The sequence below is a fragment of the Hyperoodon ampullatus genome (assembly GCF_949752795.1).
Source record: "Hyperoodon ampullatus genome assembly, chromosome: 20".
NCBI lineage: Eukaryota > Metazoa > Chordata > Mammalia > Artiodactyla > Ziphiidae > Hyperoodon > Hyperoodon ampullatus.
The window spans coordinates 36,368,305-36,394,109 of record NC_136933.1 but is presented as its reverse complement, the minus strand read 5'-3'; the positions used below and the strand labels follow the sequence as shown (position 1 = coordinate 36,394,109).

The 25,805-nt window shown below is 42.5% G+C and overlaps 1 protein-coding gene across 8 annotated transcripts in view; it reads right to left on the bottom strand.

Annotated features, from left to right (window-relative positions):
- The window catches only part of TENM3 (teneurin transmembrane protein 3), a gene marked incomplete at its 5' end in the record, with an annotated part of 440,276 nt that overhangs the window by 22,391 nt on the left and 392,080 nt on the right, over nucleotides 1–25,805 (bottom strand). For all 8 annotated transcript variants that reach the window (XM_079726500.1, XM_079726501.1, XM_079726502.1 and 5 more), the window contains 4 exons: nucleotides 4,445–4,680; nucleotides 6,505–6,680; nucleotides 23,400–24,274; nucleotides 25,064–25,218. In XM_079726500.1, coding sequence (XP_079582626.1) covers nucleotides 4,445–4,680; nucleotides 6,505–6,680; nucleotides 23,400–24,274; nucleotides 25,064–25,218 — 1,442 coding nt within the window. The remainder of the gene's footprint in view (nucleotides 1–4,444; nucleotides 4,681–6,504; nucleotides 6,681–23,399; nucleotides 24,275–25,063; nucleotides 25,219–25,805) is intronic.

Below are 25,805 nucleotides of genomic sequence, written 5' to 3'. Positions count from 1 at the left end.
TGAGTAGTTCACCTAAGATGAAAAACCTTCTATCTGATCGTTATACCTCCAGCTACATAAAAATGAATCCAAATGTTGTGTCTGGATAAGAGCTCACCATGAACTCCTTTGTGATACACAGCGTTTCTTTTAAGTAAGCATGGAAAATCCCCATGTTCAAAGACCATGTGCAGCATGACTGCAATCAATCACAACGTCCCTTTGATATCAGGAAGTGGGTAGTTATTTTCCCTCTGTAATGCTTGAAAAACTGAGGCATGAAGAGGTTAAAACAATGTCTATATGTTTGACGACATAAAGTATAGTCAGACTGTATTCAGGTATCCAGAATGTTTGTGACACTATCTCAACTTCCTGGTGTCCTTGTTAGAACATCAACTGTCTGCAGGCGGTTCTGTGTCCCCTCCACACGTCAGCAAGTGCTAACTGTTCTGCAGCATCCCACTCTAGGCCCTGCCAGTCAGACGAAAGTGAGACACAGGACGTCACACAAACGTGACGGGCATAATAAGCGTTAAATAAGCTATCATATTTACGCATATGCCTCAAAACACCCTTTCGGCCTTCAAGTTTCGAGAATTTCTTTTTCACGTAATCCACTAAATGTTTTCCTTTAAGCATCAGAATTCTGGGCAAGTTTAGAAGATGACTTTTATTATTAGGATGCCATAACAATTTTGGGGAATTGATCAAAGGCTGGTTCTAAAGTCCAACACTGACAAAAATTAGGACTGTTTACCAAATACTGTAAGACAAGGACAAGCAACTATTATGCATGTCTTTTTTTAAAAAAATGTAGGTACAAGCAAGTAAGCTAAGGAATTGTCTCATCTTTGTTCTGTTTTCCCACATCTCTGCCACGACTGCCTCTGCTGGTTATCCCTGTGTATCCAACCCCTTTTCCCTTAATGCGGTTTCACAGAAAATGCTTTTCCTGTTGCTCGTTTCTTGTATAATTTTTCCTTTTGTACTCCTTGTCTTTTTTTTTTTTTTACTTTTTAAACCACTCCGTCTAGCGTTATACCTATTATATCCATGTGATCTATTCAACTGAGTGTTAGGTTTCCTGCAGTCAAACATCTGCAAGGCTGTGCTGCTATTCCTACAACTTCTCTCTGAGGGAGATCCAGAGGCAATGAAATAACCCAGTCCTCAGGCTGGCTCTTCCTCGTTCTTTCATTTATTGAATAAATGTTTGAGTGCCCACCCCGTGTCAGGCCCATAGCTAGATTTAGGCCAGTAACTTAACAATGAAAAGACGTTTCTGCTAGGAGATAATGAAAGGTAAGAGAGGAGACGTCCTCTGTTTCAGGAAAGGGTGGAGTAAAAACGGGCGGCTTTTCGGGCTGATTCCGACTCCGGTTCCTGATTCAGAGGCCCTGGTGGCCTCGCGTCACCCACCTCCTTCCTCCCCTGTGCCCTAATTTGGCAGATTCCAGGTCCGGTCGTCCAACCAGATTTTCACACCATTGTTTTCTCCCTAGAATTCCTCCCTTAGAATCCACAGAGGATGAAATTAGCAAGCCGAGCTATAGCACAGCCAATCTTATCTTGAAAGTACGCAGCCCTCCCTTGTGATCTTGGCACTGTCTCTATGTGAGCCATCACACATAGCAGCTGGAAATCTCCTTTCAGTGTGAACAAACAGGCCGTTTTAAATAGTATATTTTCTGAAATGACTTGCTGAGGCATTGTCGTTCTGCTATTTAAAAAGAAACTCACACCCAGGCCTGTGTGCACTGGTCTCTTCCTCCCCAAAGGGAGGTGTTTTCTTCATTTAGAAACTGAGAACCAGAGACTTAAAATCGGCTTTTTCCTCTTTTCCTCTACTCTTCTTAATTCCTTTATGTCTAGAAAATCAGTATTAAAAAGGAAAAAGAAGGATGCACTTAGACTAGCTTGTCTCAAAGAACAGTGGGCCACATGTTACGTGGTCAGTTTCTGGGCAAAGCATTTCCCATAATCTTTCCTATGTTTCCGTAACCAGTGAGTTAACCAGATTTTTCCTGTCCATCTGTTGTGTGGGAATAGATGCCCACTGTTTGTGCCCATGGTTCAGATTCTCTGGGTCAGGGTTACAGAATATGTAATCATGCCTTTCATTTTTCAAGGATTTTCACATGATCTCATTTGATTCTGTAACAATTGTGTGAGACAGCGGCAGGGTAGGGCAAATTATATTTATCCATAATATAGCTAATCTATATCACGTCTGTGTCATAAGGTCAGGATATTATCTAGACAATATTATATTATTGCCATCATAATATGGATATCATCATATAGGTAAGGAAAATGAGCTTTACAGATGTTAGGATTTTCCTATAAGATTTATTATTAGTAAAAAGTGGAGCCTGATCTAGAACCCATATTTTTTGAGCACAAATGTGAGCAGAACCTTTGTGTCTTTTGATGAAGTCAGTCCCGTGTCCAAGTACACGTGTGACTCTGTGCGTGTGTGTATGTGTGTGTACAGGCACACCACACCTGCTGTAGGGGTAGCTGACTAAGACAAAGCCTGTGAACTAGCTTCCAGTTTGCAGTGACCCAAGGAAGCAGGGCCCAGGGGCAGCGGTCAGTGGTAGCAGCAGACCGGCACGCAGGCAGCTCAGTTCCTTGTTCCGGCAGAAGAAAAGGCCAGGGCTGGCGTTGACTCTGGTAACAGACCAAGACCCTCTGACAGTGACCCCGGAATGAGCCTGGAGCTTGTTTTCTTGCCATCAGGTTACTTGCCCCCTGATCTTGCTCTTCTTTCTGAGGTTCCATTGCATCGTCTTCTGGCCCGTCTCACAGGATAACCTCCCTCCAGCCTCCCCGGCTCCTATCCACCGGAACTCCTGGTGCAGGGCCCTGGAGCTAGGGCATCCAGGCTCCCATAGCCTGGGAGACGGGTGAAGTGGGAGCACGACACTGGTTCCGGAAGATCATGCACTTAGAGTCCCAACCCCTGCCTTGCAACTGAAGAGGAATTAGAATATAACTGTGAGTTGGATAGTCTGTATTTGATGCACGGATTCTTTCTCACTTCATTTCTATTTCTTGGAAATAGCCAGAGACAATATGTAGTAGCTGTTTCTTACCATGAGGGCTTGTCCTGGGAAATAATGTTGGCCTGTTATAATAATAATAATAATTTAACCATTTTTTGGTGCTGAAAAAAGGACATGAATGGTATCCTCCATGTTTTTTGTCTCTCCTTGATTTTAAGTAACTTTTTTTTTAAACAGCAAGGGAAGTAATTTTAGGAACAGTTATCTACATTTATCTGATAAATGAAAATCTGTTTGCTAATAGAAAGAATGAATCCGGTTCAGTTTATAGTGGTTTGAAGGTGGTTTCTTGTAACCTGTGTTTTAGTAGTTAATCTATGTTGTCTTTACCAAACAGCTATCATAAATCACAGCTTGCTTTCTAGATGTAGTTGGCCCACAGTGTGAGAGGGAGGAATAAAAACACCTAACAAGGCAACACAGAGAACGTTTTGCAAAGGTCAATTACACTAGCATGATCAGCAATGTCATCACACTTCTCATAACAATAACGTCAGTGTGGGTTTCCTTCAATAGGGAGGAGGTGGCAGGGGGTTTCCGACGTTGGTCCTCTTCTAGGTGCCTAAGCTGCACTTTAAAAATATTAAGAATGCAAAGGAAGGATCCACCTTTCAAAGGCCAACCCACCTCTTTCAAGATACATATTTATGATCTGGAATACTTTCAATATTTCATCCAACTCGAACCCATCCCCATCCCACTAGGAAGCCATCACTCCTGAGTGGGTAAAGGAAAAGCGTAAGATTATTAGGGCAACATCAGTAAAACAAGAATCTGTTGGCCATCCAGGCGATTTGGAATTGTGCTACATGTACTATCCTAATTTACCAGGGAAGAACTGATTTTTTTTTTTAATTTAACACCTTTACTGGAGTATAATTGCTTTACAATAGTGTGTTAGTTTCTGCTTTATGACAAAGTGAATCAATTATACATAAACATATATCCCCATATCTCTTCCCTCTTGCATCTCCCTCCCTCCCACCCTCCCTATCCCAGCCCTCTAGGTGGTCACAGAGCACCGAGCTGATCTCCCTGTGCTATGCGGCTGCTTCCCACTAGCTATCTATTTTACGTTTGGTAGCATATATATGTCCATGGCACTCTCTCACTTTGTCCCAGCTTACCCTTCCCCCTCCCCATATCCTCAAGTCCATTCTCTATGGGAAGAACTGATATTTAATCAAAGCTATATTAAGAAAACACTTTTCTCAAATAGTTGGCTTTTTCTAGGAGCGATCTAATGGCTTGATGGTTGGCTGTAACTCATGCTCTAAGGTAAGGTGTTACCCTGAGCGTGAACAGGAGATGAGTCCTAGGCCCGCCCTCGGGGACAGGCCACTGCATGACACGGAGGACCGGGTGGCTGTCACCTCGCTCTGACACTGACTTACCCTGAGCTTTCGACCAAAGACATTGACTTTGCCTTGGGCTTGCTCTTTTCGGAATCTCCATTCCACCAAATTCTGACCGTTTTCACCAGGAAGAGTCATGTTTCTTTTGGCAACTGTTGGGTTAGCCGTGCCGGCCAGAACGTGCGGCTCTGTCTGGTAGTGCGAATCCAGGCCACTGGCATAGAGGATTCGAAGGGAGCCATCATAACCAACCTGGTAGCTGTTTCTTAACTGATCTAGAAAACAAGCAGCAGAAAACACGAACTATAGGTGTGCATTAAACACTGGATCGCTTGTGGGGTTAGAAGTGATATGAATTTCTAAAACATTGACTGGACTCCATTTATAATGGAATGAAAAGTACTTAATGATATCCTTTTAGAAAATAACAAAACAACTTTGATTTCTGCCGTCTCATGCTGTAACAGATTCGGCTGAATGTTAAAGGCAAACTTTAGGGGAATTTAAAGTCCTTCTCTACTTTATTTGCCTGATGAAATAAATGAAGGTTCGACCTCCAGTAAATGTTTTGCAAAGAACCAAGTATGTGTTCTTTTCAGAGGCTGATGTGTCACCTCCAAGGGTTTAGAAGACATCTTCCCAATATTCATCCTTATATCTTTTGTTAAAGATGTTTTGAAACGATTTAATATCTGTACCTTCTATACCAAAAATATAAGGAGATATTTCCCCCTGAAATTGACTTTAAAAAAGGAAGTCGGGCTTCCCTGGTGGTGCAGTGGTTAAGAATCCGCCTGCTAATGCAGGGGACACGGGTTCGAGCCCTGGTCTGGGAAGATCCCATATGCCGCGGAGCAACTAAGCCCGTGCGCCACAACTACTGAGCCTGCGCTCTAGAGCCCGCGAGCCACAACTACTGAGCCCGCATGCCACAACTAATGAAGCCCGCGTGCCTTGAGCCTGTGCTCCACAACAAGGGAAGCCACCGCAATGAGAAGCCCGCGCACCGCAACGAAGAGTAGCCCCCGCTCGCCGCAACTAGAGAAAGCCCATGCGCAGCAACAAAGACCCAATGCAGCCAAAAACAAACAAACAAACAAACAAACAAATAAATAAATAAGGGAAGTCATATTTTGTACAAAACACCCTCTCATATTGTAGGCTATTGCCTCAACTTAAAATTTTTGAATAATATAGGACCATTTGGGGAAGCAATGAATTCAAGCAATACTGATTTTAGGTGACTGTAGAGATTACCTGACAGAATTGGTAAAAAAAAAAAAAAAAAGAGTCAGAGAAGCTTAACTCAGATTTACCAATGAGTCTTAGAGCAATGACCTCACAGTTGCAATTGTCATTGTAAACAGGCCTTTTCAAGATTACATCAAAAAGGAATATCGTGGGAGGTTCCATCATGGAGTTATTGGACATATATACCTACAGACTGAATGAAAAAATGGAAAGTTGAGCTATTACACATATGGGTATATAATTTCCAGTGATGGCATGAGATGTGGATTCAAATACTGCATCATGCACGGATCCAGAAAGCTCACACTGCTGTCCTTCCATGGCAGTGATGGTGATGCAAAAAGGGCCTTTTGATGCAAGTGAAGAGTGGGAATTAACTTGTTTTATTAAATGGGAAAGAAAAAAACCATAATTTCTAGGTTAACAGATTGTTTTAGATATTATGTGATTTTATATATGTATATATTACTAAATAAACATTACATGTAGACATTAGACTATCTCATCGATATCTCTAGGGGTTTATATTTCCACCTTCTCTTTCCTGGTTCACCTTATAAAATGGGGGTTGCCACATTCTACCTGGGTGCCAGTGGTATTTTATTTTTTAAAGATTTTTTTTTTGGTGTGGACTATTTTTAAAGTCTTTATTGGACTTGTTACAATATTGCTTCTGTTTTATGTTTTGGTTTTTTGGCCCCAAGGCACGTGGGATCTTAGCTCCCTGACCAGGGATCGAACCCGCACCCCCTACATTGGAAGGTGAAGTCTTAACCCCTGGACCACCAGGGAAGCCCCACCAGTAGTATTTTAAACTGGGCCACTGAAAGCTCTGCTTTCGTGTTTACCTTGAACCATGGTGTAGAATGAGTCGACGGAGGACAGATTTGAAGTGATGCTGACGTCTTCTTCTCGGCTGGATGACTCGACGTCCACTGTGATGGCCTTGTCCATGTCTCCATGGAGGTTTGTGACCACTCCGGTTGGAAACGTCACATTTGTCAGACGACCTTCACTGTCATAGCTGAATAAAAGAGGCATGAACTCGGCATTAAATAGGAAACTGCAGGTTCTTCTTACTTATGAGAGAGTCTGCAGCAACAGTAGCTGCACACATTTGGAAGAATATTTGTCTTTGTGCACGAGCTGTGCAGTGAGGACTTCAAACACGCTTTGAAGTGATCGGAGGCCTGGTTAACACAGAAAAGCCTCGCCGGCGAGCGCAGGAGTAAACAGAGCGGCTCGTCTCCGCAGCACGTGATCCTCTGAAGTGTGACCAAGTGCCTCCTGCAAGTCTAATTTGCCGTTTCAAAGGGAACATGTTTGCTGATATTAAATTTCTTAGTATTCCTCCATATTTTCTATAAAGTCGATTTAATTCACTGTTATATCCTTTTTGAAAGTTTTACTAACTTATGCCCTCTATGGCAGTGCAATATGGAAAAATATATATATAATTTTGTAAAGCAGTATATGTACATGCATGTATGTATCTGCATATGTAAAGATATTCCTTTGGTATCCTGAGACATCTTCAACAAATTAATATGATAAGGTCTTTTCTAAAGACTTTATTTCTCAGTGATTGACATACTTTATAATGGTAAATTGGGACTTAATGTTGGCGGGGTGGAGATAATCTACCTTGTCTACACTGATGTTGTAGGAATGGGTGATATCTTGAATGATGATTTATCATGTTTACTGAAATGAGATGTAATATTTCCTGACATTTAATGACTGCTTTTTTATGATACCCTCACTTTTTTTTTTTAGCATATAAATATAAGAGGCACCTATAATTTAAGTGTTAGGATATATTTTAGAAAGCTATCTTATTATCATAAATATGCATTACAGATACAATATTTTACTAAAAAAAAATTGATTTTGGGGGTGACTTTTCTATTGGTGGCAGCACCAGAGAAAATTTCAAAAATGACAAGGTGGTTTGAAGAAAGGGAAAAAAATGTAAATTCTGGATGAAAAACCAGAGACTTCCTTGGGACAAAAAATATACTTAAGATTGGATTTCATATTAATACTAAGGCTGCTTCATTAATAAAAGGTCTAAGTGAAATGGAGACCTGAACCATGCCCTACTTAAAATAAGCCCAGATGCAGAACTAGGAAAGAAAGAATCTTATTAGTGAGACAGAAGTTACCAGAGGAGGGAAAACAGTGAAGAGGATCCTAATAATGGGCGTAAACACGGGGCGACAAGGGAATAAGGGGTAGAAAAAAGGACTGAAATGATACTTTGGAATAAAAGGAGAGAGGGCTCCTAGACTGTAAAAATTAGCTTTGAAAAATGTGGTTATAGGAATTAGAAGCAGAATCTAGAAGGCCAATGTCACAGTGGAGCTAGGAAGGCAGAAAGGAGGAAGGAGACGGATGTCTGTTCAGGGCCCGTTACTTCAGTGGGGACAGCATCACTCAGATCGTGGGTCTGCCTGACGCGATCTGACAACTCGCCTTGCTGCTTTGCCAGCGGCAGAAACGGGCACTCAGGAGAAAGAGGCGGGCGACGGATGGAGAAAGAGAGAGAGAGAAAATGCGCCGTTGAGTGTAATCATTGTTTGGACCCATAAAAGGCAGAGCTGAAGTGAAAGAGCAGAGCCTCCCCTCCAGCGACCCAAATGCCCCCAGCAGATTAAGGCAGCAGTGAAAGAAACCCAAACTGCTTTTCTGAAGAAATTATTACTCTGAAACAAACAAGCATAGGTTTATTTATGCAGCAAAGCAGAGTTACAGAATTACTGACCAAACCAGCTTAAAGTGCAATCTTAACCTGGACATAATTCTTGCAGCGCTTTGCAGGTCTCATAGGATATGATGAAAAATAAGCTATTGTGTTTTAAAGAAATGAACACCCTAAGATAAGTAAGTACTAGGGATGCAATGTACAACGTGATAAATAGAATTAACACTGCTGTCGGTTATACATGAAAGTTGTAAAAAGAAAAAATCCCAAGAGTTCTCATCACAAGCAAAAAATGTGTATTTTCTAGTTCTTTGATGTTGTATCTATAGGAGATGATGGACGTTCACTAAACTTATTGTGATAATCGTTTCCTGACGTATGAAGTCCCATCACTGTGCTGGACACCTTAAACTTACACACTGCTGTCTGTCCATTATATCTCAGTAACACTGGAAGAAAAAAAAGAAGCTATAGAAAAACTGAAAAAATAAATTAACATCCTTTGGAATGCTCCTACGTAAAAGGCAGTGAGTACTGCATTATGCCCCCACCCCCTTCCCATTTTATGGATGGAAAAATGAAAATAAGATGCGGTCAGGTGATTTGATCTGGCTTTCTTTGCATCTCACGATGGGGCCGTAACTGGAACTTTCATGCACTGGACCCAGGTCCCTTAGCCCTTCTGTAAATCACAGGGCTTGGCTTGGAGTGGAGAACGGCAGCTTTACACAGGTGACGCCACCTGCCAGCTCTCTGCTGATTCGTTCTTGCTGCTGTCACTCACCTGCCCTTTATCAACCCCTTTGCTGGTTTATGTTTTCCAGCTCCATTCACTCTAAAGCAGGCCTGTCACCGTTCTCCTGCAGAAAGCATTTCTCCAACCTTTGCCTCTGCTCTTTCACTGGCCTACCCCACGTTCCCTGTCCTGCTGGGCAGGCATTTCCTATCACAGGATGCTGAGTGCATGGCCACAGAGCATCGGATGCGGCACATTCAGACGCTAACCTATTAGCCTTTGGTTCTTTGGAAAATAAAAATACGAGTAGCCTTTGTAGGCAGTGCAGATAGAATGACAGAGGGTTAAGCTGGCATCTTAGTGGCCCAGTTTCACAGTTTAGCCCTAGAAGTCCTCAATTTGTGCCTTCAGACGAGTGGCTGCATCTACATTAAGGCACTAATAGGGCTGAAGGGCTCGCATAGGGCCGGCCAGGAAAGCTGCTATTTCGGAAGGGCCCTCAGAGCATCTACCCCGCCAGTCACCTACCGGTTTCTGAATAAGCTTTGTGGGCTAGTTACAGTGCGAGGGGGATTGGGGGTGCACAGAGCATCAGAAGTCTGGTGGTCCAGAGTCCCCCCACCCCCCGAGGGCAGGTGATGGAGCGATCGTGCTGGAGAAGAGCAGGGAAGGGCCACGTCAAGGTGGGGACCTAAGCCGGGCCTTGAAGTAGACGCGGGTTTATACAGGTGAGGAAGGCAGGCACAGGACATGTTCCAGCCAGGAAGGCAGCCAGGGAGCAGGTGTGGAGGACTGAGGACGGACGGGCTGTGAGGTCAGGGAGCTGAAGAGCCCGCTGCAGCGGAGGGTCCACGCGGGGTCCCGATATGGTGCAGAGGGAGGCTCATCACTGGGGACCGCGACGAAGGTTTTAAAGGGAAGCAAGGCTTTAATTCGGCTTAAAGGAGCCCAGGGGCGAGGCGACAGGTCAAGCAGGGAATCCTTCCCAGACTTGCCGGTTTCACAAACCAGTACAAAAAATAAAATCGGGGCCCAACAGAGGGTTTTTAAATAAAAACTTCTCACCTGTAACTAGCATCATTTCATAAAGAAAGGCCATTTACCCATATGCCACAGAGAGAAAGGACCTAACTTCAGGGTGAAAGTTCTTGACAAGGCTCAGTAAAGCTTTATGAACATGTTCTCCCCATCATTATTTATTTTTTTCATTTCACTGTGGATCTGTGAAAACTTCTGCACAGATTCGCACCTATGACAACAGAAATGCAACAAGATGGGTGGCAGCCATTAGAATCGCCAGGGGCCGCCGGATAAGGGAGGGAGAGAGAACAAGGGGCCAGGATGCCTTTCAGACATGGCAGGCGATCCCTCCTTTAGCAAAAGCAGAGAAACAACGCAGCAGCCGATGCTCGCCTGTGCTCTGAAAAGCCTTGATCCCGGAAGCTAACAGGTGCCTCCCCATCAAACACACGCCTCTGGACATAACTGCTTCCGTGCAGCTTCGTGGCTCTATGGAATGTTGCTTGGCCTCGCTGGTGAACCAGGCCTGCCCAGCTTGTAGATCTGAGACATGGTTTTCTTTTATGAGCTTATTGAATCTACAGCGCGATGGGCTCCAGGGAATCTGACCAGAACACCAACTTGATGGCCCCCTTTCCACGCGTCTGGTCGCAGCCTCACGGCTCCAAATTCATCACACAGCACGTGCTTCTTTGCTCCCGGTTGACCCCTCTTGACAAAGGCCCCTCGCTGGAGAAGACAAATCCCTCAGGCTCTCCACAGCCTTTGGGATGCTCTTCACTGACGTTTCTCTATTCGTTCGTCTTTAATTTTGATTGCGTTTTTTTGCCTAGACTTGCTGTTTTAGCCTTTGTGGTATATATATATATATATATATATATATATATATATATATATTTTTTTTTTTTTTTTTTTTTTTTTTTTTTTGCGATACGCGGGCCTCTCACTGTTGTGGCCTCTCCCGTTGCGGAGCACACAGGCTCCAGACGCGCAGGCCCAGTGGCCATGGCTCACGGGCCCAGCCACTCCACGGCATGTGGGATCCTACCGGGCCGGGGCACGAACCCGTGTCCCCTGCATCGGCAGGCGGACTCTCAACCACTGCGCCACCAGGGAAGCCCATATTTTTAAATCTCTTTTTACGTTTCCTAAACAGCGGGATTATCGACAAATGCCCGGAAAAGCCAGAGCCTCAGACCTTCTCAGTTGAAGGCGCTGATTCCGTTCTGACGTGAAATTTTCTCTCTCGCTCCCCTTTACAGACAGAAGCTCCCAGCTCTTCACTCTTCCTTCACAATGTCTCTCACGTACCTTCCCACTCCCACAGCCACCCTAGATTTCAAAAGCTGGTCTTGTTGCCTCTCCCCATACTCACGGCTACCAAACCCATCTTCCGAAACCCACCCCGAGTACAACACTTCTCTGCTTAAACATCTTCTAGTGGTTCCTCAACGGAGAGAAACACTGACTGAGACTGTCACCAACCAAGGTCAACAGACTACTGATACCGCAAATGTACTCAGGTGGAAACAAAGTTCTTGAAAACTTTTTTTTTTTGCAAGTGTTCTAAAATATCAGAACAAAACTAATTTATTATAGTTCTGTCTTCATTATACACCACATGTTGGTGAGTTAAACACAACAAAATTATTTTCTTTTCTTTTAAAAGTGTCTACTAAAGATAAAAAGAATAAGGTAACAATTAACATGTAGTTTGTTGCATTAAAAAATCTGATATACTGGGCTTCCCTGGTGGCACAGTGGTTGAGAGTCCACCTGCCGATGCAGGGGACACAGGTTCGTGCCCCGGTCCAGGAGGATCCCACATGTGGCGGAGCGGCTGGGCCCGTGAGCCATAGTCGCTGAGCCTGCGCATCCGGAGCCTGTGCTCCACAACGGGAGAGGCCACAACAGTGAGAGGCCCGCGTACTGCAAAAAAAAAAAAAAAAAAAAAAATCTGATATACTTATTTCTATTGTCTGTTAGCTTGTTCTAAGCCTTTTAACTCTTACCCCCAAAAAAGTCGTTGTTCAAAAGCAAACATTCAGTTGATACATTACAGTAGAGTCAGCTAACATCACTCAACAAAGGTAACAAGTTTTCTTTAAAACTCAACAGGATTATCTGTTGTCTTCAGTGCTTCCCCATAACATGGCTTCTTCTTCTTCTTTTTTTCTTTTTGGCCTCCCCGCGCGCCATGTGGGATCTTAGTTCCCCGACCAGGGATTGAACCTGAGCCCCCTGCAGTGGAAGCGCTGAGTCTTAACCACTGGACTGCCAGGGAAGTCCCATGGCTTCTTCAATCAAATGTTTCGTTTCTAAAATTACCTTCTGTTTTTGAGAAAAATCTGTGTCAATTAGAGCAGGGCTTTAGAGAAGAAAGCAAACCAGCGAAGACAGGCAGTCATCGCCCTGAGAGGGGAGGCTCTTTTGAGTGGGCTGCCCTGTCCCCCTTGGCTTGCGATTCAGCCTGACGCTGAACTGGTCTCAAAGGTGACACAAATGTATGTATTTACTCCTAAAATGTTGGCAATGCCCCTCTCCCAGACCTTTATTCTCTTCACCTGTAGAGGAATGGACACCAGCCAGCTAAACGCATGTGTCACCTTTGACTGGTTTCTCTAGTCCAAATCAGCCTGTCTTGAGAAGCTGAGACATCAGGAGGTGTTGGTCTGGATGGGTGCCAGTCATGGCTGGCTCCGTGTCTTCCCCAGGGCCATCCAGAATAAGCTGCTTAGTGGGGCTACATCTGTATGCTTTTAGACTTGAGTCCCAGTAAGGATTCCCAGGAAAGACGTAATCCACCTGTCTTTCCCCCACTGTCCCCCTGACACAGAGGGAGAATCTTTTCTCCCATCTATCAGAGTTCCTTTAATCCAATGTCCTTTCATTGTGTAACAGCCTCTGCAAAACCAAAAAAAAAAAAAAACCCAAACAAAATCCCCCCCCAGTTTTGCCATCTGTATGGCAATACTTTTCTCACAATGCTAACCCGTAATCACTTCTTATCTGTCATGTGGTAAAAGCAGAACAAAATCACCAACCTCATCATAACAAAAACATTTGCACAAATCGTTCCTGGATCTGCATTCCTGATGAAAGACGTGGGCAAACAGCAAAACCAGAACCTGACTTAAACTTCTCGTGGTGGACTGATCTGGAATCCTAATAGCAATAATGTGATTTGTAACACTCGTATCAAAAGAATTTACATTTAAGTATTCTGGGAACGAAACTGAGGTTTGTATATTTTAACAGTGATATCACAGGCAAATCATAATTTCTTTGAATTCAGGAGCAATGCTGTCAGTTAGAAATCCTCAAAAAATCAGGTTCTGAAGAGAAAATGCAAAATGCTTCCATCATCAAGGGACGTAGAGCAATCAACCAACTCTTAAATCACTGGTTCATCTGGTACCTAGTTGTCTGCTACCTACACATTACCAAAAATAACGGGGAAGATGCAAAATAAGGAAGACAAAAGAAGGTATTATTTTACATGATGTTTGCCTCCAGTGCTAAAAGGATCCTGATGAGAAAGGGTGGAACTGCAAGGGTGGGAGTGGAAGGAGGAGTTAACACATTTAAATTTCTTTGCTGCTGTTGCATTTTATTCAGGGGTCTTGCGATGGGGCAAAATTCTGGCCACTGCTTTGCTTCATAAACCCAGAAAGGGCAGTGGCCTACAGTCAAGCCACTATCCTCTGTTTTGCAACACCCAGATAACATGAGTTCAGAAGACCACAGACAAAGGCAGATCTTTTCTTTCTCACCTCTGGTCCCGCCCTTACCTTGAACATTGAGCCTAGTGACAGATGGTCATGGATATGACATTTTTCAATATTTTCGATATTTTTCAAAGAGCAAATTCAAGAAAAGTGGCCCAATGCCTCTTTCCTTCTGTGGTCATCACCATATCAGGGTGATAATGACCAGCTCTGAGATTCACAGGCCTTGAGACAAAGGCATCAGAGTCAGGACATTCCGGAATTAGTTCCCTTTGTGCTTTGAAAGACTGTGGGTGAGCCGTCATTAAGAGAGGATCTTATTTAAACCACTCAGAAAATGTTTATTGACTAAGGAAGGTTGAAACGAGTGGGACACATCTTATTTGTTTAGATAACAGGTCTTGCCCAGGTCTTGAAATGTAGACTTGCTGGATAGGGGATGTCAGGGAAATTTTTGTCCCAAAGAATCTGTCAGACAGAACTGTGCATGCCCTCTTCCTCCCTGATTGATTCCATGGGGCCCGGGGGCGCTCAGAGGACAAACCCATCCTTCTCCTGGGCTTTCCTCTTTGTATTCTGGCCACTCACTGAGACCCACCCAGGAAATGGCTGTGCAGTGAGTGAGGACAAGCTGGATCTGAAAGACTTATGGTAAAGCTGGAAAGGTTACAATAAAAGTAGGAAGCCCACTGGGAAAGAGAAATTGTATTATTGTAAACTGCTATGACTACCACCAGCAGAATAGATACTAGGTTTGGCTGAAACGCCACATGCCTAACTATTTTAGCAAAAGAAATTTGGTAACTTCTTAAATGTTGCTTCTTTTGGAATAAGCCTTGACGGGGACCTAGGAAAAGCTGGGGAGAAATGGCAGAATCACAAATTTGTTTAGAGCAGGCAAGAGTTTTTAATTACTAAGAAGCCTTTCATTTCGCAGGTGAGGGCACAGAATTTTAGAGAGGTGCCGCGACTTGCCCAGAGTCACACAGATAGGAGTAAGTGACAAAGTCAGGCTGGAACCCAGGTTCTTAGTTTCCAAACCGAATGCCTTTTTCCAATCAGCTTATGCTGCTTCTCAGAAAAGAGAACAAATAGAGAACAGAGGGAAAGAGGCATCAAGGAACTAATGAGATGTCAATGATTTGGAAATAAGGAAGGATTGGGAGGAAAAACAATAGACGTAGTGGGTAGACTGGGAATCTAAGATGAAATAACATTTAGACTAAAATGCTGTCTATTCACAAGCTTTATGAGAGAAAGTGAATATCGTGGAAAGTGTGAGGACGGAGGGGAAGCAGAGGGATGGTCAGACGTAGGCAGTTAAGGAACACGAGGGAGAGAAGAGGGGACAAATACAGAAGGGGAGGTAACACGCAAGGCGAGACCCAGATCTGGTGGCATCAGTCATCGGGGGGACGGCACCCAGTAGCAGAAAAGGCGACCCTGAAGTGTGACCACTCGTACTGTCTCTGTTGTTGAGCCATAGGAAACCCTAGTCTGTAAATTCATATATTCACACTCCCCCCCCAGCTAGATTTCATTCACACTCAGGGCTCAGCCCTTTCCACGGCCCCCACACCTACGTCTCTAGAACTGACTTGCCCTGAGTTCTCACTGGCTGTTTCCGAACACATGCTGGGCTGGACTACGCTGCCCCCGAAGCCGTCATTTCCAAATCAGAGCTCATCTGTTTCTACCAACCTGCGTCCTCCCTGTATTTCCTACCCGCTTGGTCACTAGGTCAGCGGATTCTCTTTTCCCTCCCCTCTTGCATTCAGTCACCATGTTATATTTCATTTCCCAATGACTAACCACCTCTTTCTCTGTAATTTCAGTGCCCGTCTGTGGGTCAGGCCTTCACCTCCCAACTAGACTTACTGTCTCCTAACTCCTCTCTCCCCCTTTCCTCAGGCTCCTACTTTTCTACTTCAATCCATCCTTATATTCTTCCCAGATGGACCATGTTGCCTTCCTGGTAATCTCCTTCATGGGAGTCCTGTCCACTCAGGATCACCAGGTGGTCAGGTTAAGCCCTGCTTGATCGAAACTGTGATCTCCATTCTCTCTCTTTTTCCTCCTTTCACACGTGCTCTACGCCCTTGTCACTCTGAGCTGCACTTTCTTTCTAAACCTACCAGGTTCTGCCTCCCAAGGAAACGCTCTCCTCTGGCCCGGAGCACCCCGCCTCGGCTTGCCCACCCTGCTGCGTACCTTTAAGAACCTCAGATTATATATGGAATCTAAAAAACAAATGGTTCTGAAGAACCTAGGGGCAGGACAGGAATAAAGACGCAGACGTAGAGAATGGACTTGAGGACATGGGGAGGGGAAGCGTAAGCTGGGACGAAGTGAGAGAGTGGCTTGGACATATATACACTACCAAACGTAAAATAGATAGCTAGTGGGAAGCAGCCGCATAGCACCGGGAGATCAGCTTGGTGCTTTGTGACCACCTAGAGGGGTGGGATAGGGAGGATGGGAGGGAGGGAGATGCAAGAGGGAAGAGATATGGCAACATGTGTATATGTATAACTGATTCACTTTGTTATACAGCAGAAACTAACACACCATTGTAAAAAATTATACTGTAATAAAGATGCTAAAAAAAAAAAAAAAAGAACCACAGATTGAACTTTGGGATGAACTGAGGTCTAGGAAATCTGTTTTGAAGTGTGTGTGTGTTTAAGAGACAGGGCAGTGGGGATGGATGGGAGGGATGCTCTGAGGTTTCCCCAGTCATCTTATCTCCTTCCTAGGTCATCTCCCCCAACCCTGGGATGGAGTCCAGAAGAAAACAGAGTCCATATTAGCTCTGCTTTGACACCTCAAGATATTCTGAAGCCAGGATCCTGGAACACAGGCAAGGGGCTTCTTCTGGGAGTCTAGGAGTTAGGGTAGCCTGGAGGGAGGGATGCTGAGGTTGCTTTTATTTTGATATCATAGGAATCAGTCAGATGCCAGACAGTCTCTGGAAAATACCCAACTGTCCATCTTCAGTTCTGTGATTATAAAATAATAAAGTTCCCTTTCACTGCTTGTCACCGTGTAGATTTCTTGCCCTGTTATCAGACAACCCTTTAAAATGGCTGGTGTATATAACTTGGTCTTAGAGTAAGTAAATCATCTGATAATCACTGTGTAGGGGAAGTTGCTGACACACCAAGATATGATGCTATCAGATCATCTAACTTAGACAGCTATGCGATTAGTTTAAGGAAGGAATCGATACTTTTGGAAGTGGCACGTACTCGGTTTTGAACCATTATGGAGCAACTGAGCACATCTAGAACATTAACTGCCTGATGGAACTGAAACAGTTAATGTAGCCTGCAACTGTCGGCGCACTGCCAATTGTACTGAGAAACCGAGACATTTTATATTATATGTACACTGTGATGTGCTGAGAAAATCTGACTAATCTGTTTTTCTGTTTTCTGGAATTTTCTCAAAAAATCTGAATAACACACAATTTCCCCATTTCCCTTTCCGCTTTGAAACCTGGACAGAACTAATTTTTCCTTAAAACTAGATTGCAGAAGAAAATTGGATTAAATCAAACATTAGTAAAAGCATTGCCTTAGTAGCGTTCAGGTTAGTGTTTGAAATGTACAAAAATGTACAATTATTCAATTGGCCACACACTTTTTTTTTACTGATGTCCCTGGGACCACACATTCTGGTTACAAACTTAAAGCAAAATTATTAAACAGTTAAACAAAACAGCAAAAATGGAAATCAACCACAGCATTTCCCCATGAATTTAAGTGAATCTGCTGCTAAAATCTCTTAAAATCATCCTTAATGCAGCAAATGTTTTCTTCCACGAGGAACGAAAGAGAAAAAGGAAAATAAAGGAGAGGAATTGGGCACCAGTTTTAGAAATGTATTTGTAAAACGGGTTGCTTTGTTTTTAATGCAATTTTGGGCAGAAATAGCAATGAAACATGGTTTCAGCATTTGAATTTTTAGGGTTGGATGTCAGATGCCTACCAAAGGAAAGGTTATCTTCTCAGTTTTGTCCCATGGAAGATGCCTTTGTAATTTTTCTAACATCATGAGCTATTATAGTCACACACACACATCAGGAGAACACAGCCTGGCACAGATGTCCAGCTATTTAGACATGATTCAGTGTCAAGGGGACCGGACGCATCTTTCCCGACCAGGAATAACGATCACTGAGTTCTCCTAGGTTACCTGCGCTTTCTGCTCACTGTTCTGGATCTGAAGCCCAGTTATGCCTTACGCTGCCTCTCTCTCCTCCTCTGAGATCCCCTTTTCCATCTTCTCCCAGACGATCGGAACTGATGTCAGTGGCAGCTGTGGATCTGTCGTGGGCTCGGGGTTACGTTCATTATAAAGAAATGGTTAAGAAGCTCATTCTGAAATTGCTCAGCTTGAATGAGGGACAATAAAGCACCCAAATGAGAAGCTGGAGACCCATTTACACCTACATAAATGTGTAAGAGCTGAAACTCATTTATTTGCTCCGTGAATCTGAATAGAGCTCACGAAAGACCACAGTCAGCCCCATGCATATAAAGCTCCAAATATTCTAAGCCCCAAGATAGAAAACTGCCACCAACCCGGCTGTGTGCATGTACACATCAGCCAGAACTCAGAGGGTTTTTTTCCATGTTGTCTCTTCTCTAAGCAGACAGAAGAGCCTCTAGATATGCCCGCATGGATTCTATCTTATGGGGTAAGCAAGCAGAGAACTGTGAAAGGCCATTAGTCATTAAATAATTTACTCTATTGCCCAAGTCAATACACTGGGTTTGCTTTTGTGTGCATTCAAGTGTAAGAACTGAGGTTTCACTCCAGCTATGAACTTGTTAAATAATAGATTTCTAGCAAGTAAGATCTTTTGGGTCTCCCTGGAATTGCTCTAGCTGAGGAATTATAACGTGTGATAATAGTTTTAAAGTGGTTTGAAGAGCAGCACAAAATCATCCCTAATCCTAAGTGAAGGAGGTGACTAGGCTTCTCACAGTGTCCTCAGACAAGGGGACCCCAGAGCTGGATGGACATCCTTTCTACCGCCCAGCAAGTCAATGGAAGAGGAGGTCTGAGGCAAGATGGCTTATTCAATTAGCAACAGATAATTATTCCGCTCGTGAAACATATTAGTCTAACTCAGGGATTTCAGAGCTGAGTTATAAACTACGTGACACCTGTCTGCCTATCACACCGTCTGTAGCATGTCTAAGAACCCTGGCCACTTCTCTAACAAATCACAGTAGGGACACAAAAATCACAAGTAACAGGAGAGAAACTGCTGCGCCAAAGACGGTATCTCTAGTGTCTGAAATCAAGGTTTCTTGTGCTTTGCAAACTACCGGTGAACCCTAAAAAGTCACCCTATTTTATTGGTGACTGATGAGAATCTCCAGTTGAGAGTCAGGTTTCCTTTTCCTAGAGCCATTCTTCCTGATACCAGGGCAACAGTATACTTTAACTGTATTTGCATGGGAAATGTTTTCTGTCTTTAACTCTTTGATCCCAACATTTCAGAAGAAAGTGCTACCAGTATGAAGTTTTAATTTTCGTTAATTATTGTAACAACAAGGTCAACTGAGGAAGTCCTTACTTTATAAAGCAAAAGAGAGTAAATGTGTACTAGTAGGTAAATATATTTCAAAAAATCAACAACAGAAATGAGAAGCGTTAATATTTTCAGCATTAACTCTTGGTACGGAAAGGTCTGAACTGTTTCAGAAGGCAGATATTTACATGATACTCTTCCAACGGAGGCAGCGCTAGGTTTCATCAGATTCTTCTCTATAAACAACCGTTCACCTGGCCACATATTTGGTTTACTCCTCTCTATTCCTTCATTCAACAAATAGCTATTGGGGGCGCTCTACAGGCACTGCAAGCTTCCAGGAGCCGCGGGAGCCACAGACATAATGGCACAGCTTGCATTTTAGAAGATACTTTCACATTTCATTCTGTACATTCTGTGACATACATGTCACAATACTGTGACATGCTGATGGTAAATGAAAGTTTGCACGAAGAAAAAAAGAAGTGAAATTAAAACATGTAAGGTAAACAATTTCAGCTAATTCTCTTTTAAAATTTCTTTGGTAGAAACTGCAGTGATTGCACTTTTTATTGGTAGGCAATTTATTGATCCCAGGTCTTCTTCCATCTGTTTCTATCCTATAAAGCTTTAATCTCAAGGCTTTTTAGACACTAGGCTAGCTAGAAAGCTGGACACATACAAATGGGAATTTGGGCTGAAAAGCTTAATCTTTCTTTGCAAGGTATTTGTACATAAAGATAGATACAGCATGTATCAGATCTAGGAACTAGTGTCACAAAAGTCATAGAAAACAGGTGTTTTTCAACTGTGAAGTGTGTTTTTTCCCCCATAATCTCCTTGTGGTTTTGGTAAAACTCTGACCATTGTCAAACCTCTCACATCCCTTCTTTACGAAAGTACCAAGTACCCTTAAAAGGTCTAAATTAGACATGTAGTACTATAAGAACGTGAGGGGAAATATTACAGACATGTACTAGGGTTCTGGGAGTCTGCCAGCTCACTAGTAACGACAAACACCAAGGAAGCCTGGCAGGGGTTCAGAGTCCCCTCTGGCTCTTCTAGAACCTTCACATCCAGTCTCATATCCGAGTCAGCACAGAATAAGCAGAAACTGTTGTTGTCAAGGCTCTGACGAGTAGAGGTGGGGGGTTGAGTGTATCCATCAACAATCTCAGACTTACACAGACAGAAAGGGGCCACTCTGTCAGAATCCGGAGGACGCTTCTGGAGGGGCTGCCTGATGATGACACTCCTTTTCCTTCTTTTACGCACTTACTTTTGAACGTGTTTTAAAGTTTCTCACCCTTAGAAAGGGTGGACCCTTGCTCATTCACAGCTAAATTATAAGAACGTACAGAAAGAAAAAAATGATCATTTGTCATTCTGATATGATGATTCTGAATTATTTAGGTTAAATGCTCTATTTTTTTTTCTGTCTTGTATGGTAATACACTGTTTTGCAAAGTGCATAAATGTTTCTTGGAAATTTTTAAGTCATGTCTTTGCTGCAGACATCTAAAGGAAAATTAACTAAAACACTGTTTTTTGAAAGCAATATTTCTGTTTCTTTTATTAGAAAAGCTGTTTATCAAGTACTGTAAATTACTATATTCTTAAGTTATAGCAAACACATGTTTATATGCGTGTGTGTGTATATAATTATGAGGTTTATATTTGGTGGAATACTTCAATAATGCTTTTTGGAATAGTTGCCTTTATTGTAATTTATCTAGATGTAAGACTTAACAGATACACTTTAAATATGATGTGTGGGCTTCCCTGGTGGCGCAGTGGTTGAGAGTCTGCCTGCCGATGCGGGGGACGTGGGTTCGTGCCCCGGTCCGGGAGGATCCCACATGCCGCGGAGCGGCTGGGCCCATGAGCCATGGCCACTGGGCCTGCGCGTCTGGAGCCTGCGCTCCGCAGCGGGAGAGGCCACGGCAGTGAGAGGCCCGCGTACCGCAAAAAAAAAAAAAAAAAAAAAAAGATGTGTAATGGGTCTGTATTAGCGCAAATATCATTGTGATTTATTTTAATTAATTAAAAACTTTCATTCTTGCAAACAGTGCTTGCCCATTATATTCACAAGACAGGTTTGCCAACTCAACCTCTACCTTAGCAGTCATGTTGATTCTCCACTAAGTCTGAAATTCTTGGAGAGCATTTAGTACTAGAGAAATGTGTCTTCTTTGTGTACCATAATATTAAAAAAGTAAAAGTCCCAAATTTGTTTATACTATCCCACATCAACTCCACCAATGGAGTATATCCATTTCTCACTGTAGGTCATTAGTGAACCTGTATATGTGTTGCAGAAGTTCAAGCGTCAGTAGTGACCCTCACGATGAACTTCTGTGCATTGTCAATTCCCGGGAACAAATAAGAACACATTCAAAAATGGCTCACAGAGCAGAGCTTGAGTCCTAGACTGTACTAAAACCTTATTTCTCTATTTTCGCCCCTGCTTTTAAACCGAAACCCTACCAATGCCACTATCATTTCCTGAGGATCTTATCATCAGAGCAGCCCTCCCGCCCAGTCCCATCTGATGGGAGCACTTCTACTGAACTCTTTTTTCACCTCTCTGGTAACAGAGCCTGCTATCACTTTGAAAGGCAGTGCTTGCCATTAACTTCCAATTTATTCCTTTCCTATTGTGATCCTAAAATGAGCAAAAGGAACGCTAAGAACAGAATTTTAATGTAATTCAATTGCACAGGTTTGTTCCGCTGACAAAATCATGCTGCTGGGTAACATTCATTTTATTAAAAGGAAATCTGTCAAAAAAAAGAAAAGCAATCCAAGCTACAGGAGAACTAAGCCTAATGTGTAAGTTCTATTCCAGAAAAGTAGTATGGAAAATATTTGTATATTGGATCATTTTTTTCTACTGACTTTTATCATAATTTTGGAGCTGTGTTCCTACAGAAAGTACATTTGCTTCAGCATTTCATCGAAAAAGTCACACTAAGGACCTCAATATTCATTTCCAGGAGTATTTTGCATTTGTCAGCATGCCGTCTCTGCACATCTAATTTCCCCTTATGATTCGTGCAATGTTAGTGGAATGAACAAGTAATGGAAGGTGATTTTACACAGTCACAAAATGTGAGTGTTCAAAGAGCAGGTTGCCTGGGCCACTCCTCCACAAACTTAGTAGAATACCCCAGCTGGACGCTCCTTCTACTTTTTCATATGCTTTCAGAGTGACCAGCTATTTCTGATTTGCATTTAGTGGTAAGGTTCTTATAAGTGGAGTTTAGATGCTCCAATAACTGATTATAAAAAGTTAAGCCCTTCTATTTGTGGTGCTGATGGGATCAGCCAAGTTCATTGTAAATGTTTTTAAAGCTTCCCTTCAGTGACAGCTCCCAAAACAGTCAGCTTTAGCACACGGGCAAATATAAACCCCAAAAGTTTTTGCCTAAAGCCAAGGCTGCAGTATGTTTCCCCAAAAGTTTGCTGCTAATATATTAGGTCTGTATGAAGTAAGATATTAAATTAATCTTTAAGCAGAGGTAGATTGACCTCGATGGTAATGAAACTTAAGCTTCAGGGCTCCCCACTTGCCTGGGTCCCCTTCCAAGGCCCTGAGTCTAATTTTGTCTTTTTGTTTTTTTCAGAAAAAGGGATCCCCAAATTACAGAAGTTCCAGGCCCCCCAAAAACCTGAATCCCACTTGCCCTTAAGATTGTACTATTATTATCCATACTACTGTACATAAAATAGATAAACAACAAGGACCTACTGTATAGCACAGGGAACTATATTCGATATCTTGTAATAACTTATAATGGAAAAGAACCTGAAAAAGAAATATATATATATATATATATGTAGAACTGAATCATTTTGCTGTACACCTGAAACTAACACAACATTGTAAACCAACTATACTTCAATAAAAACGAACAAATAAACAGGAAAAGGATTATACTGTTATTATTTTAGATTACATTATTATATCACAGTATTTTATAATCAGAATAGAATTTTGATTTACTTACTCAAAAAATGTTGTCCATCCAGTTTCATCGCTTTTAGTGGCTAAAAGGCCGCTGTTGCCATGGTAAGTAAACAAAACTAATTCCAGTCCTTGAGCGGTCATGCTTTTCAGACATCCATTTGTTCCTATGGTCAGCCATATCACTTGGTTATCAGGAGACACCACTCGAACTGGCATCCGATTTGGGTCCCGTCTAATCCTAAGGGTATTGCCGTTACTGTCGGTCACAGCAGTAATATCATTGTCATTGCTGTAGCTAAAATTGTACAGATAATCGCCAGTGACTAAACTCACAGTATACTGGTGAGTGCCATTGACGTCAAAGATATAGAGTTCTTGGTCAGCTGGAGAGGCGACTTCATAGAAGTTCATAGAGTTAAGTAAAGGCTTGTTCTTTGACACAGCCCGGATCCGAATGTTTCCTAGGTCTGCAATGTACAGGGTGCCATCCGGGGAGGCGGCAAGGGAGGAGGGAGCGCTCAGTTTGGCGTCTTTGGCGTAGCCATCTCCGCTCTGGTAGCAGTCACAATTGGCATCGTTTTTGCAGTCACACTCTGACGGTATCCCAGCAACCAGGGAGATCTCCCCATCTGTGGTGACTTGCCTTATCCGGTTAATTTTCTTTTCGTCGGTTTCAGTGATGTACAGGACCCCGCTGTAGGACACAGCGATGGCAGTAGCTGACTCCAGGGTTGTCTGAACTGCGTGCTTGCCCACAGAATATTCCACTCCTGGCACCTGGCAATGCATGGGTCGCCCGGCAGCAATGCGCACTTGACGATTTTCAGTGATCTGTAAAACTACGTTATTATCCAGGACATAAATGGAGTTATCCATAGGGTTAATGGCTAGGTCAGTGGGCCATTCCAGACGTACCTTCGTAAAAAAGAAATGGTCTGGTTACTCAGTTACTGAGCTGTTGTTAATTTGCCAGAAGAGTAAATTAGAAATTTACTGGGAAAATCTGGGGAAATTACCGTTGATTTGGTAAACTGTTTAAAAATTGTTTTTAAAATAGATACAGTGAAATAAACTTAAAAAGTTTTGAGTGGAGACAAATGTAGGGAATAAAATTTTATTTAAAAATGCAGCTCGTTGAAAGATTTGCAAGTTCTGGCCAAATAGCAAATGAATCATAAGTAGTGAGTTAACACATATCAATGAGATGTGAACATATTTGTTCCTTTTAGCAGTAACAATCACCCAGTGCGGGGCTTTCTAGGTTATGAATACATTAGTGTTCCCTTGTGTTTTCAATAAGGCCAATAGTAAAGTTTCTAATTCTAAATATAAGTCCCTGAGGACTAATCCTAGTGGGTTCTCTCTACTACTTAAGGACCTCACGCAATCAAAAGATTAGAGATTTAAGCTGTTTTGTTCTTTTTGGAATATCTGCATGCTGTTACTTTACTGGTACTTTATCACAAATGATTAGCACTTCTTAGTGATAACTGTTCTGTATCTCACTGAATTCTTCAAATGCAGAACTGGAGAAGAAAATAACTTTCTATTAGCTCCTGAGACACATTTTAATGGAACAGCTTTACCACAACGACTGATGCCCACGACACGCGCGGTTTAATACAGTGTCATCATAGTGTACTGACACAGTAAATCAAGTCACTTAGAAGAAAAACAGACAATTGGGCGTAATGTTTTCACTACCTGGCTGATGTGCATGCTCGTGTCACAAGTTAAAGGCCTGGCTGAGGTCAGATCGTTAGAGCCTAGGAGAGTTGATATGATTCCATTCTGATCAACTTTTCTGATCATGGTTCCATCAACAAAGTAGATTAATCCATTTTTATCGATTGCCATTCCTGTATTCAAGAGAAGTAACAGTTATTAATCTTTCAAAAATGATTAATTTTAATTAAATGCTCAGGCCCATCACGAAACTCAACATTTAACCCCAGTGATAACATGGGCGGTAGGCAGCAAGTTAAGACTGCAGATTGCAAACACATTAGGAAAAACCCAACATAGGCATTCATGTTACGTATAAGTGTAAAATGTAATAAAGAACTGAAATTTGTAAGAATCTGTCCTTTGTGTGTGAATCATATAGGTAGCACCTGTGTTTTAAATATAAACACTGTACAGCATTGTCATCTATAAATTATAGAAACAGGTCATATTCTGTTACACTGAACTTTATATTCTAACAAAAACAGATCTAAGCCAAGGTTAGTGTTTTATTGACCTTGTTACAATGAAATTTGCTAGTATGAATAACTCAGCACAACAAATACTTTTTTTCCAGTCCTTGTTCACATAATAGTATCTAGCTAGAATGAAAAAAAACAACCCCCAAAAAACACAAAGCCTCAAACCAAAAACCACTGTAATGAATGGCATAAAACATGAGGAAGGAGTCAGTCCTGCTGGTTTAAAAGCTAGAAGCCTT